Consider the following 15,814-nt stretch of genomic DNA (forward strand, 5'->3'; position numbering starts at 1 on the left):
CCTTTTTTTCAGTGTGACCAGAATATGAAGTACCAAAAAAATTCTCGCCTACTTGACCTCCCAGTTTTTCTTGGTTATACACTGTTTTCAATGCCTTTCTGGCCAACTCGCTAAGCTAAGCCTACCATAGCATTGCTTTTCTTTAGTACTTCTACACAGTTGGCTGTTTTATTCTTGCAGGTACTACGAAGGAGCAGTACCATGGGCCATATCCATCTGAGAGCCGGCAGGCAGAGGCGACCGGCCGTAGCCGAGCTGCTGCTGCTGTCGCTTGTCAGTTGTGCGAACGCATTCTGTCCCATGCGGTGCGTCTGCAATGACGACAAGCTTACAGTGCAGTGCGCGGGTGCAGCACTCGATGTCATCCCCATCACGCTGAACCCCGAGATCCGCGAGCTGCACCTGACGCGCAACAATATCCGCAACATCATGTCCGCCTTCAGTGTGTACCAGCAAATCAAGTTCCTCGACGTGTCCTACAACCAGCTGCGGACTCTGGGAGCGGACAATTTCCCGCTGCCCGAACTGAAAGTGCTTGTGCTAGACAGCAACTTGGTGGCCGAGTTGGAGGCCAACACCTTCCGAGGTCTTCGAACCCTGCTCGAGCTGCAACTGAGACGCAACGCGCTAACCTACGTGCCGTCCAGAGCGTTTCACGACATGCGAAGCCTGGAGCGACTCGACATATCGCACAATCAGATCGCCAAGATAGACTCGGATGCCTTCGTCGGCCTGCACAGGCTCAAGTCGCTCATACTCAGAGACAACAAGCTCAGTCACGTGCCCACACCTGCTTTCCACCACATACCCCACCTGCTGGCGCTCGATCTCGGCCTGAACAGCATCCCCACGGTCGTTGACAACGCCTTCAGCCATCTGGTCAGGCTGCGAGAGCTCAACATGGATCGCTGTTCAACGGCCATCTTGGAGCCAGGTGCTTTCTCCAGCCTCGTTTCACTCGCCACTCTGAGACTCCAAGACAATGCCTTCGTTTCGTTTCCAACGGACGCGCTTTCCGACTTGCATAGACTCGAAGAATTGCACTTTGGCCGTAACAGCGTCAGGGACCTTGCGGAGGACAACTTCAGAGCACTAGAAAACCTGAGGCGTCTATACATCGTGCGCTCCGAGCATCTGGACAGCATCGATGAGCGCACTTTCAGACAGTGCTTGCAACTGGAGCAGGTCGTACTCGAAGAGAACCGAAGACTGCGCTACTTGTCTCCGGCAACGTTCACAAACCTGCGCCAGCTCACCAGAGTTAGCCTAAGGGCCAACGGCTTTGAGTCCTTTCATCCGGACCTACTTCCCTGGAACCAGCTGTCCACATTCGATCTTCGAGACAACCCAATAGTATGCAACTGTAGCGTCATATGGCTGTGGGACCTACTGCGCTCTCTCGACCACACGGGCAACTGGACCAATGTACGCTGCCACAGCCCGACACACTTGAGCGGCGAACTGCTGCGCACTTTGTCGCACTATGACCTCGACTGCGATGGTCGCACGAGGCGAAATATCCTCATCGTGGGGCTCTCGACCACCGCCATCTTTGCTATTATCGTGCTAGCGCTCGTGCTCTGGTACCGGCGAAAAGTTTCCAGAGTCCTCAAGAAGCAGCTAGACACGGCTAGCCTTCACGACCCGCACATGAGCCAGTTCCACAAGTCCGAGAGCTCCTTGACTTTGCCGCCTGCAGCGCACGTGACGTATAATGGAAAGTTTAAGCCGACGCCTCTGGCGTACATCTAGGCCGATAATGCTCGGCAGCTATGGCGCGTGCAAGCAGACGCAGCGGCCGCAGCAACACGTCCATATCCTCGTCTGCAGATGCTCTGCGAAATCACGACGATCGTCTTTCTTTAGCAGCGACAGAAGGAGCAGCAACAGCTGACGTGACGCGCTCAAGAACGCTTACTTTTTTGCATTCGTGACTAGCACGGTTCGTAGGATTTTTTCTAAATGTTGACGGACGATGATCACAGATGCAGCTTAGAGTAAAAACATGAAAGAAAACTGAGATAAGATAGGAAGATGATAATAAGCAACGGAATGAAGTACACAACATATCTCTTCAGGAACAGCGCTTTAGTCATGCTTTCTGACATTTTTTTTTTCCTCTGCCGAAAACGCCAGTGTGTGCGGTGCCAACGCCCATCCCCGAAAGCGGTGTTTTATGCAAGCGCAACGACGTGCGCAACGCTTTTGTGAAAGACGTGTCCCGCGCACTCTTCTCTCTTTTCGCACTTTGCTGTATTTGGCAGCGTCGCGGCTTCGAGGAGTGAATGGCAACGAAAAAAAAAATGAATTAGAGGTGAAGTGACTCTGACTCTTGGTGAACATCGCAGCCGCTTCCCCCGCCTCGACATATCCAGAATTTTTTTTCTCAGCAGCAACTGAGTGTTTGTATATTCGTGCAGCATAAATGCAAGCTTACGTACAAGGGAAGCTGCGGGGACACAAGGCGGATGCAAGAGAGAAGACCCGGAAACCGATCAACACGTTTTTGTATCGTAAGTATCAGTTTTATTTTGTTACTATAACATACGCAGCTTTCAATATCGTCGTATTACAGTATGCGATAATGCATCACATAGAAATTTATGAAATAAATTTTGATGAGTGCACAAAAACGGTTCCTATTGTTTCATCATGTCCTCACCTGGTTTAGTACACCTTGCCATATAACTGTCGTTATGATGATTTAGTTTTACGGACAATAGATGCGAAACTATTCCCCAGATGAGTATAGAGAGAAACATATAGAAGGAATAGACATGGAGGTTAACCTAAAACAACTGGTTTGCTACTCTGTACAGGGGTGAGAAATAAGGGTCGGAAAGAGGATAGAGACAGTAGGGTTATTGGTACCATTTTACCCTAGAATCACAGAGGCATGACCACCTCGAATTTCCATCCTAATTTGCTGCTTGGGGTCTTATAGAATGCTAACTGATCTAGTTTTATGCAACGCTTATGAGGGCAAGAGAAGTCATGTTTGCTGCCGTATGCATTAGCCTATAAAAAAAAAATCAGCAGCATGCGTGAGTTCTGAAACGTGTTAGATCATTCAACTCACAAATCACGACTCCATTAACATTTTTGGTAGCTTTGAAAAGTTTGACTAGAAATGATTGTTCCGGCATGTGAATTATGCCCCTTACGTAAGTTACGCATGAGTGACTCGCGGATGCACGACGGTACAACCACAGGCCCACAATTATTATTCTAGGAGCGAACCTCCTCTTATCCTAACCTTTTCCCGCGTTAGGCGGAACCGGCAGTCCCTCTCTTACAGTATAATAGATGGCACTGTCTCATAAAAGTACTTACAAACTGCAGTTGAGTGAGTATACTCTAGATTGCGCTGTATCGCTACTCTTCGATTGGCTGCTGCGCGGGCTGTGCCTGGGTGCGCGGGGAACAAGTGCCTCTCTCCTGGAGTGCCTCTCTTTTGGATTGACGCCTTACGTGTCGGATGGTTGGTTGGGCATGGATGAAGCTCGGCTTGTGCCCGTCGCCAGACAGATGGACATACGCATGGACGGACAGAGGGACGGACGCACACACGGACGTATGCACAGATACACGGATGCACGGACGAATGCACGGAAGGACGCTTCGTCCCAATCATCATCATTGATTCCGGGGATGTGCTTTGATTTTTTTGTTAGCATGTAACTTCTGAATAATGGCAACTATTTACCCTTTCGGCAGGAATAATATCACCGCATTAACAATAATTAAGGAGCTAATAGGTAGGTTCGAGCTTCGTACCCCGCAGGAATAAACAAATTTTTATAAAACTGCACTAATTGAACAGTAATCAGAGAGCTTAGAAAGTTATGCGAATACGGCGATATCTAAGCATACATGTCTAAAAAGATATTTCACGCTGTAGTAATGCGACGCGCTTTCGTTGCAGGAAATGTTAACTTACTTATTGCGTTGGCATAGCTGTTCTCACTATAAGCGAAACACACATTCCACGGCTGCGCTAAAAAACGCGGAGAAAGAAGAGATCGCGCACGCCCTCTCTTCCTTGTCAATGTTATCTTTTACCGCAGTGATGTTTAATGTTCCAAACATACGCTAACTAGCCCAAGTGAAATCGTTACTGAAACACACACGTCGCACGCCAGGCTGTGATTGCACTTGGGATTATGGAGATTACCAGGGAAGGCAGTCAAAGACTCATGTAAATGCTAAAGCTTGTCTTCCGCAACGCCCTTACGCGAACTGCACGCAGATTCTACCCATACTCTCTTAACTTAGTTCGGTGCAGTCTGGCTTAGCCACGCTGGCAGACACTCCACGAGTGCGCTTAACGTAGTTTCAACTACTCGCTTAGTTCTCGGCTACGTGTTTAGTGCACATAATTAGCCGTAAACTACTTAATTGTGCGAGCTAGGCTGTCAAATGCTTCGCCTTTACACTGTTTCCACGAAAACAAGATCGTGGCTGCCTACATAACAATTCCCTATAACCAAGTTACTCAATAGCCAAAGTGAAACGCGGATTTTTTCTCGTCGCTCGATACGACGAGACTGGGTGAAACAATCGGGTACCATGCACACTGTTTCTTGGCAAATGAAACACAGATCAATTTGGCACGTCGCCTCTTGTTATGTGAAGGATGAAGCTTGCCCTCAACATTCTGGAGCATTGAGCTCGCCCCACGAGAACGGATAAAGGGCCACTCCTAGCAGGATGCAGAGTCTATCGAGTTTAGCCGGCCAGATGGTCTGCGAGGGACACCAGCGTCTTGTTTGCAACACGTATACCGGTGTTGTAATGATGCAAATGCAAGACTTGCGCATTTGGCCTGGAGGTTAGTAATTAAGCCGTCACTGCACCAAAATATATGCAAATTCAGCTCTGTTGTCGTCTGAAGAAGTGTAATCGAGGAAAACGAAAATTCTTATTTACTGCTGAGATTTGTTAAAAGGGGTCATTATTTATAGCATTTGCGCGCTCTCACGTAAGAGAGGCATAACTAATCGTTCGCAAACGTACGACGAGGGACGTCTGTTATGGTTGCTTGTTACCCTCGAGAATAACAAACCTTGATACTGCGTCAGCTATATTTATTGTAGTTTCTGTGACAACAATCGGCCTTCAATATGCGTCCAAACGCGTTTCATGCCCCGAGTGAAGGCGCAGGACCCTTGTAACTGCCTGTAAGATGTTACAGAACAGTTCATTACGCAAAAGCAACAGCGACAACAACAAAAGCGGTTTCTTGTAAGCCGTAAAAGTTGGTGCGATCAGTTTCAAACGCAAGGTTCCATTATTATTCAGTTTAAAAGCTGCCAAGACTGACGTTGCGAAGCATTTCTTAGCGAACTTAGGCGACTCTGAGTGTATCTATCTATCTATCTATCTATCTATCTATCTATCTATCTATCTATCTATCTATCTATCTATCTATCTATCTATCTATCTATCTATCTATCTATCTATCTATCTATCTATCTATCTATCTATCTATCTATCTATCTGTCTGTCTGTCTGTCTGTCTGTCTGTCTGTCTGTCTGTCTGTCTGTCTGTCTGTCTGTCTGTATGTCTATCTATCTATCTATCTATCTATCTATCTATCTATCTATCTATCTATCTATCTATCTATCTATCTATCTATCTATCTATCTATCTATCTATCTATCTATCTATCTATCTAGCCGCCTATGACATTTAGCTCTCCTTGCCATTTCGATAATGGTATCGATATCAAACTTGGTATGGCATAACATGAATTTATGAAGAACATATTTATTTGGTCATAACTTGAAAATCATGATATTTATGTCATGAATGTCATGATTTACATTTCATGGTTCTGCAGCTCTTGCGGTGGTTTAGTTAACACAGCATGTTGCAAAACTGGTATGGTATGGCATGATTGCATGGCGAACACAAGCGACAAACCCTAATATGAAAATCATGACATGCGTGTCATGTAACAACAAGGCTACATGTTACGCTCATGATGCGCTCGCGGCCATTTCGCTATCGTAACATGTACCAAATTTGGTATTACAGTACGCGAATGGATGGAGAAGACATGTGACTGGCGCTAACATGATAATCATGAGATGCGTGTCATGTAACAACACGACTACATGCCATGCTCATGATCCCCTGGCGGCCGTTTGGCTAGCTTCATTTATACCAAATTACGGAACGTAAATGGATGACGAAGGTATTATACTGGTGCAAGCACGATAAATGATAAACATGAGATGCGTGTCATGTAACAACATCACTACATGCTACGCTCATGATGCGCTCGTGGCCGTTTCGCTAGATTCACATGTACCAAACAAACTCGGTATTTCGCGACGTGAACGGATGACATAGGTAAATGACACATCCAAACATGATAATCAAGACATGCGTGTGATGTAACGACATGATTACATGCCACACTGATGATGTGCTCGCGGCCGTTTCGCTACCTTCACATATGCCAAATTTGGTATTACGTGATGCCAATGGATGAAGAAGGTATGTGACTGGTGCAAACATGATAATCATGAGATGCGCGTCATGTGAGAACATAACCACATGCCACAGTGAAGGCGCCAATACATTTCGACGTGATGCGGTGCGCGTGCTCGCCGGCGTTCATTTCATCGCATGACGCCAGCGTTGCCACGCCAGGCGCCTGTCCTCTCATATACTGGCAGGCGCGCGCCGCGCTGCGTTGCTTTGGCGCATGCGCGTTTTATCACGTCCGGTGTACTTCCGTAACGAAAAGAGGGAGACGCAGTGCTGTCTGGGTAACGCATCGGCTCGAAATGCGGCATGTCGCATTTTGCGCTGGTTGCCGTCGGGCCGCGCTGATAAACGCTGGTCGCGCCTGGCGTCAGACAATAGAGTGCTGCGTTTTGCTAACGTAGCGTCGCTGTGCCGAGCGTGCGCGTGCGTCAATGCTACATTGGAGTATATTGGGCTCTTCATGATGCGCTCGCGGTCGTTTTGCTAGCGCCACATATACCTAATTTGGTGTTACGTACGTGACGTCACTGGATGAGGAAATATATGACTTGTGCAAACATGATAATCCTGACACGCGTGTCATGTAAGAACAATGCAACATACCACGCTCATAGCGTGCTCGTGGCCGTTTCGCTAGTTCGCCATATACAAAATTTGGTATCACCTGACGTGAATAGATGACGAAGGTAAACGACACATTCAAACATGATAATCATCACACGGAAGTCATATACGGCATCATTTGCCTCCACCTCGTAACTTTGTGCTGATATTAAAGTGGCATCAACATTTCTCATTCGTGCTTCGCATATCATCGATTCCCATTGTACGTGGGTTGTGGCATTTTTTCTTTAATTTTAGAGAATACGTGCCTGAATATTACATTTGATCAGGACTCACTTTACCACCCACTCCATTTAGAAGCTCCGTGACCGATGGACCTAATCACTTTAAGAGTATAATCCGATGGGAAGGAAGAAGGAAGGGAGCGGACAACGGGAGAAGGCAGGGACGTTAACCGGAGAGACATCCGTTTGGCTACTCTACACTGGGGGATTAGGGAAGGGGACAAGAAAGATGAGAAAGAGGGAATACAAGGAAGAGAAATAGGGGAGAGAGAGACAGTAAATTCACTGCAGCGTGTAGCACCGCAAGTCAGAGGGTATCTAGCACGTAACCTACATGCTTGAAGTGATGAGTACTGATGGCATCTCACTCACTCACTCACTCACTCACTCACTCACTCAGCCATGTACTAAACATTAGCAACCATTATGGCTGTACTGCACCGAATAGCTTCTGAACTGCGGTATGCTCGCCAAAGCCCCGATGTTTTGCGACGAGCGTCGAAGTCGCAGGCCGCCAAGTGAGAGCGGCGAGAGATTAGGGCAGGGCGCCGTGGTGCCGTTTGTGTAGGAAACGAGCCGTCTGCCGACGCCCGCTCGTGCGCTGGGGAGCCGCGAGCTGCAGCCCTGTTTTCGCACAGATAGCGGAAAAAGAACATCCGCAGTAGGAGCATCGCCATCAGCCCTCTCTGCTCGCGTGCTACGGAAACCGAGCTCTAGAAGCCCTGCATACTGCGGCTCGGGGCACTCTGCGCAGAGGGAAAAAAGCGGTGCGGTAGAGAGAGAAAGATAGGGCGCGTTCCGCCGCGCCTCGGCAGGATTTCTAAGCGATTCCGCTTTGCGACTTCAAAGTGGACATCTGCTCCATGAATCGTCTGTCATATATTTTCCCTAACCTGAACACGCACACGCTACATGTACCAAGGATGCCATTCTCTTCTAACGGCGAAATGGCGATAATGAGCAGTACCCTATGAATCCATTCGTCGAGATCAGGGTGAATCGTAATTAAGTCGAATGGGAAAGCGAGATCAACCAGCAATTATCTATGAGTCAGTCATGCTACGAGCTCACTAAGCTGAAAAAATAGTTCGGCATCTACTATGTGTTTACTTTTAAGTGTCATTAACGTGAACATCTTCAACAGCTTTGGTTCGCTCACACCGCAAAATATCTAAAAGACATATAGCAGTTTACAAATCGACAATGTTGACGGCAGCAAGATGAGAACATCGAAACGACACCAACAATAACGACATCACAATTGGTAAAGCAACGGTGTGACAGAGACCTTGTCGCGTTAACGACTTCATTGATTTCCTTCCAAGTCAATGAAAACATTTTCTTGCGAAAAGATCAAACATTAAAAATGACTGCTACATTGAAAGCCACCGTGCGAACTCGGAGGCACTCCTATACCTCAGCAGTTGACCAATTATTGCGACTTGATGCTATAGTAACACCGTGGGCAAAATAGTTCTTTCGATGCAAGTTTTATTTAACTCTTGCTCATCCTAACATCCGTGCATATTCCCTGGCCTGCCTATGTAACTTTGGCTGAAATTCATCAAAATCAGCTGCCCTACATCGGCAACCAGACGAACGCCAAAACTCGGCGTCCTTTGACACAACTACGTCGCATACTTGAAAATACACGTTTGATGGGAGTTTTTTATTGCACGCATATCTTAACAAAATATGCACGAATTCATGGTCTCATATAAAGTATACAAATAACAGCTGCTAGTTCCAATTATTGCAAGCATCTCTAAACGCCGTGACGATATCTAGACTAGCGATAAAATTTCATTATTTGAGGCAACGAACAAATTGACTGGCGCCCCAAAATGACTTTTATCAGTTTCAGAGAGCATTTAGTAGCAGCGTCAGATATGACATATATTGTATGTCCTCCACACGGAATGCATCGTGTCTAAAGAAACGTCAACAAATGTCCCCGCCCCTTCGCCCAGGCACTGCACGAGTGAAGGATATTTTCCCAGAGTTGCAGAGTTTCATATTAACCCTGCACAGTAAGGAAACAAAGCGCGTGATCCCAGATAAGCGCCGAACAAAGGACCCCGAAGCGGTAAGCTAGTGTGTTCGGCTGACTTGGTAATCAGCTGGTCCCCGCCGCATCATTATTGCGACAGTCAATTGTATCGCTTTCCGGGGAAGTGAGCAGCTGTCCCTGTATAAATTTATACGATGTATCCCCACAAGCTAAGCTTCGGGCTACACACAATGGCAGATGAAGGATTCAAAACACAAAGACCGAAGGGATGGGGAGTGTTGCGCCGGGCATAACCAGCGGAGAGGCCCAAGCTGCTCGAGGGGACGCTGCGCGGCAATAAGATGTCTCCTGTCACCACCTGTCACTTTCACATCGAAAGAGATCTCTCGCTATCGGAGTGACCGAGCACGCTAGAAAAAGGGAGAGAGAAATGAAAGAGACGGGGAGGTCAGCTAGCATGGCCGGACTATCGGGAGGCTTAGTCGCGGACTCGACTGGGTCTCCGGATTACCATAGCACAGAGCGCTGTATTGGCGCGACGTAGCTGGCTGGACAGCACAAAGCTAGGCGCCAAACTCGTTCCCCAGTTTCTTCGATCGACCCACACCGAGGACCGGATCGCCCTCAAACTTGCGTGTTTGTGCTTGCGCGATGAAACACGCCACGTCTGCGATGACAGCTCTGTGCGTCTTATCCGTAGCGGAGGGGCTCACGCACGCGGTGATAGAGAGAGGGCGCCTTCCGTCGACCGGTTTTGACGTGACAGCGCCAATGTGGTGGATGTGCAACCTGATGTCTTATGAAGGATAAAGGCCGCCGAAGCTCTCACAGTTCGATCTGAGTTAGGCACGCACTCATTCGCTCGCACGAAAAGCACATCGTGACAGTTCACCTGGCAGTCGCTCGTTGTGTCATGCAGCGCTGTTTCCTCTAGCGTCCGCTTTTCAGTAACCGTATGAACGACAACAGGAAGACAACGAACGTCGGCATTGTGCCGAAGGTAAAGGCTGCCGAAGCCGCACTTGTGAGTATGTACACTGAATAGTTTATACACAACATACAGGACGCTAGTGGGCACGTCATTGTCCACTCTAGATGACATTCAATCATTAAAGGTACGTTTTTATATAGATAAACCGAGGCGCACATTTCCGTGTCTGTTACAAGCAAGCATGCACCACTCCGCAAGAACAAATTGATACCGCAAGGGCATAACTGCATGAATTATTCTTGCAAGAATGCACCCCTGTAAGTTTAACGAGGTTTAACATTGTGTCGAATTGCTTTCGAGTTTTGAGCGCGACATTCTGGCTTGCTTAACAGATGTCCTGATTGTGGTTAATCTGAGCGTAATAATAACTTAGAAAGCCTCAACAACTGGACAAGAAAGATCGTCAGTGGCTTGGATATAAATCGTCGTACGTGGCAGCTTAGGTAGCGACCATTATTCTATTTCCCATCTCTTTTCAAATGTAGCCCATGAGTGCCGTAGTGTTTTCCAAATTAAAGAGCTCTTGAGCGGGACCGTTAAGCTACACACACGACGCGTGATGATAGCGTTACACAAGCAATGACCCGAGTGCTATAAAAAATTAAACATGTTAATTTAGGTGGAAATAGTCGGTGGTATACATAATATTTACAATAAAAATAAAGAAGTCTAAAAGAAAATGTTAGCTAATGGTCTGCCTAGATCACCACGATGTTGTTGAGCAATGACTTCTCTAACTATATGCGTGAAACATCACTTTTTTTTTCTTTCTGCAGAAACAAATCACGGAGGCCATGCCTTCTGTGCGATATGCGACCAGGCAAAGTGAGTGGCGCACATGCCGTAGTGCCGCTTAGCCGTGTGACATAGAGTTGGTAGCTGCTCGGAAGAAGTTGCGAAAACTGGTGTTTATACAAGAAAGAGAATGCCGTGATAGGTGCTGGCTAATGTAGTTCCAAAAACGAGGAGAGAACAGACCAGGGAGCGTGTCCGATGCTCACGTTTCAGGCATTCCGTTGAAGGAGAAATTGGTTAAGCGGGGTAAGTGGAGTTATGAGGGACGAGGAAAGGGCCCACTTGAAATTTGTAATAAAAAGGGACTATATATCCATATGGTGCTAAACAGTATTATCCATAGGTTGCTCAAGATTGTCCCTCCGGAGAAATTGTTTCCGATGCCGTAATTCAGCACGTTTCCTGCCAGCGTAGCGATGTGTTCGACGTCTTCTGACGTGAATAAAAAATGCGGCTCCACTACTACGAAACCTGTACTTAGCACGGTCACGTAGCAATTCGCTTTCGTAGAGTTTCTCTGTTTACCAGTCTGTTGATGACGATAATGTCGGAGGCGGCGACCATGTAGAGTTTTCCCGGCACAAGTAAAAACTTGTTTGGAAGATTCGCTCGTGCAACATGCATGCTACTTTTTGAGGAGCGTTATCGACTGCAGTTGAGGTACGTGTCATTTGCAGCGAGTCCCGTCAGTTTGTTCCATTGTAGTGACCAGGCGCTGACGAAGTGCGGGTGATAGGAATAATCGTGTCCTCTGCCGTATGGTGGCACCCTGGCTTGTGCGGTGCAGGAGTAAAATGCATGCGCCCGAAGCATCTTTAGCAATTTCAAGATACCTATTGCGCTATTGTCTTAGTTATTGCTGTTTGTAATGTTAATTTAGGCTGCTTATTTTTAATATGATCCTGAGCTTCGCAAGCCATGTTGAGACCTGTATGGAGCGTTGATTGTGAGCGCGACGACGCCTCATGAAATATACGGATGAAGGACAAGCTGGACCCCTGAAGTGCGACCCACATAAAAAAATTCCGCCATATCCACGAAGTGAATGATGATGAGTGGGCGAAGCTCCGGAGGTAAACCTGGTAAACCATGAATCCTCTGTACATTTTGCTCACTTCAATTTATTACATCGCTCCCCCTAGCGTACGTCGCCGCACTAAATCGAACGATTGCCTTCAACCAATGACACGCGCCATATGTGACATCCTTCCTATTTTATAAGATCTCGCGTCTTTCATCAACTACAAGTACCGCTTTCTAGTTTATAACATCTTGCATCTTTTCATCATCAGCTACAAGTACCACCACCTAGTAAACACTACAAGAACTAAACGAGAGGTGGCTACATACAGGAGACGGTACCGCCATCCAGTGAACACTGCAAGAACTAAACTAGCGGTGGCTACATACAGGGGACGGTACCGCCATCTAGTGAACACTGCAAGAACTAAACTAGAGGTGGCTACATACTGGCTACAGGGGACGCACAGCCCACGCCCTAAGGAGCTTCGCCCCTAAAAAAATATTCCTGTAAACAACCCGTGCAATATTGCTTAATCTTACGCAAACGCAGTCAAACTTACATAGCTATGGGTTCGTACGCTTCGTTTGCGATCGAGAGGCCGCCTTCATGAAACCCTTTTACATCGAAGTCCGTTTACCGCGAATATGTACATAGCTAGGGTACCGTGTATTCTTCCTGTCAACAGAAGCGCATGTGCCACTCATGTAGTGCCAACCCACTTTTCACAACCGGCGCGCTAAGGATGAAGAAGGGAACATGCGGGTTGCAGTCACTCGTTAAGATCTTGCGCGAATCGGCACGCCGAGAAGACAATGTGCGTGTTGCGACGATTCGCGAAACGACCAACACCATGTTGCTCAAGGGGAAAGGCGCTATGCTCAAAAGAGACGTTCTGGACAAGCAATTTACTTGAGGGTTCGAAATCCTGTGTCATTTCTGCCTCGTGCGCTAAACAGCTCTGCTGGTCACCCACCATCATAGAGTGGCTTTCTTCTATGAGAATAGAAATTACAATAGCAATTGTATAATCGAGCTTTTACGTCGCAAAACTACAATATAATTACTATGATGCACACTGAAGGGAGAGGCGGGCTCCGGAAATTCCGACCAACTGGTGTTCCTCAACGCGCATGGGCATCGCACAGTACATGGGCTTCTAGCTTTTCACTCCCACCACCGCGACAGGGTCTAGAAATTATTTCTGAGTGTTTCTGATACATTTGTTCTATGACAGTCCCTCGCAGTGAGTATAGCCCTCTCACATTCAAAAGAATTCTTGCGTAGATGGCGTGCAAAGGTGCGATTAGAGTTTCTCTACTTAAAGTCATGTACCACGTTTGACAATGTTATGGCGAAGCATATACTAATGTGTCGAATATACGCCTTCGTCGAAATCAGTAAGTGGACACGGGCACGTAGCGCGATGGTGAGATAACATTTACGAATTAAGAGCGATATACTGGATTCCGCAAAAGGCCAAGTGCGGGAGGAGAGTTAGCTGGGTCGATGAGAAGTTTTCGGGAGTAAAGTAACCGCAGCGAGAACATGGCCGGGCTGATCGGCGAAACACGAGAGAGGCCCTTGCCCGGTCGTGGGCGCAGTCAGGCGGACGAGGATGATAGCAATGTGTGCGCGTGCTTGCACGCAGTCTCCCACATGCAGCGCTCCTGTTTCATGGTTCTTTTTCTTTATTTCTACGAAAAGCGTTCTTACGAACACTAGCTATCCGTGAATATGGATCAGGGCTAGGGAAGCGACACTGTGGGGATTAAAGTGGTAGCACCCGTGTTACAACGAATCTGATCTCCGCAATGCACTCAGATCGCATCCTCTGGTTAGCTTAGCTAACTTAAATAGCTCTGCTTACATAAATCAAGAAAACCAATGTAAAGGCAACACAGGTATGGATCAGAAAAGCCCACAACCTGGCTCTCGTGCTTGTGCTATTCGTACCTGTGCCCCTCTTACATTTGTTGTCTCGCTCTGCGGCTACTGCGTCAATTCATCATCAGCCTAACCACGCTCACTGCAGGACAGTGGCCATGTTCAACTAGCACCCTCGTTCAACTCGGTTCTCTGCTTGCCAATTTACAACCGCAAATATTGTAATCTCACCTGCCCACATAACTCCACTTTCTGTCCCACTGGATCAATTAGCTATGCATATGTCGAACTAGTTATGCATAGTTAGTGTAACTGATGGTTATGTGTCCATGCTGAACCTTGGGTTACGTGGCAGTGAGCTGCTTAGCCACAGTTATTGATGGTTTGTTGACCTCTGACTATGTTGAGTTTGAGGTACTGCATTTTGTTAAAAGGGATACCGCATTGTGTTTCGTTCAAGGTGTCACCAATGTTGCGATACTAATTCAGAATGATCGCGTAACGGCGTTCCTCATCGAGTTGAAAAGTGCGAGAACTACTCTAAAGCTCTTTTCATCTTGCCACGCTTGCCGGCACAGCTTCAGTTCTGCTAAAACGAGCGTGGTCACGTGACGCACTTAAAAAAATTGGCGACGCAAGCATGTGCATTCATAGGTATAACTGAGAATCTCCGAACGACTCGACACATGGCGTCATGGCGGGTAATTATTGCATGCTGCTTTTGTTTGCGCAGCGCGGAAATATAAACATATTTCAAGTGAAGTGGCGAGGTTAAGCACACAAAAAAAAGTGCTGCAGTATTTCGATCCAGCTTATTTTGACACCACTTGCCGCAAAGTTATTCTGTGTGCTCACGCCTACATATAAAAACTTACGTAATAATAACTCTTGAAAATGTTAGTGATGGTACTGTATGACGCAAAAAGACTACGCTGAAACAATAACACAAATAGTAAAATTGGTGAATAAGCCCGCCTCTCTTATTCTTACTTTTTTGCAAGACGCTACATGCTCCAACGAATTGGTGAAATCAATACTTGCATGTCAAAAAAAAAAAAAAAGAAAAGAAAACCCGTGCACTCGTTGCTTCAATATTCTATAGTGTCGCAAAGCAGATGGGTGACATCTGACGCCAACTACCTTTTTGCAAAATCTCTTACGAAACGTTTCGGCCGTATTCGTTCCCTATTTCTCGGGGCAGGCGCCAGAACCAGAGCGGAAAGGCAAATTGAAAAACGTCCTCGTAGACATCCGGAGAAGGCCGCCAAAGCAAATCTCCGCGGCACGCGACGATTACTGCGGCTCTCGACGCCGGATTAGCACCTCTGATCCTACCGGTCGCTAAAACGCCCCAGGACTTTTGCAGCGAAGGCTGGGGATGAGGATGACTCAGAGCTGTCTTCGCTGGCGCGTGGCAGGGCAGGCTTTTCGGACGCATCGAGGAGATCCCGTTTTATGATAACATGAGTGCATTCCTCCTCAAGCCGAACGACGCTTGACCGCGCTTGAGCGAAAACTCAAATATCCAATGTCGCTTCCTGTCGCATGGTTTGTTCAATCTATTTCTGCTAGCTTAGCGTCTTGTTTTTTTGCGCTTCTTCTTTAAAGTTCTTGTTTTACATCATAGAGTTTTTAGAAAAAAAATATGGTCCTAACTTCTTATCGCCCCACACGCTTATAGAGAATATGGTCTTGTGATCTAAACCTTTCGGCCTTAAAGTTTCGGTTGACGACAGCGCATTTTCAAAGCTTTTGTTCCCTA

General features: G+C 47.0%; 1 protein-coding gene across 1 annotated transcript in view; it reads left to right on the top strand.

The window, feature by feature from the left end:
* Nucleotides 1-15,814, top strand: part of LOC119159457 (uncharacterized) — a 219,559-nt gene that overhangs the window by 178,357 nt on the left and 25,388 nt on the right. Inside the window, exon 3 of the mRNA XM_075865434.1 lies at nucleotides 181-2,513. Coding sequence (XP_075721549.1) covers nucleotides 202-1,752 — 1,551 coding nt within the window. The 5' untranslated portion in view covers nucleotides 181-201 and the 3' untranslated portion in view covers nucleotides 1,753-2,513. The remainder of the gene's footprint in view (nucleotides 1-180; nucleotides 2,514-15,814) is intronic.

The sequence above is a fragment of the Rhipicephalus microplus genome, chromosome 1, assembly GCF_043290135.1.
Source record: "Rhipicephalus microplus isolate Deutch F79 chromosome 1, USDA_Rmic, whole genome shotgun sequence".
Lineage (NCBI taxonomy): Eukaryota > Metazoa > Arthropoda > Arachnida > Ixodida > Ixodidae > Rhipicephalus > Rhipicephalus microplus.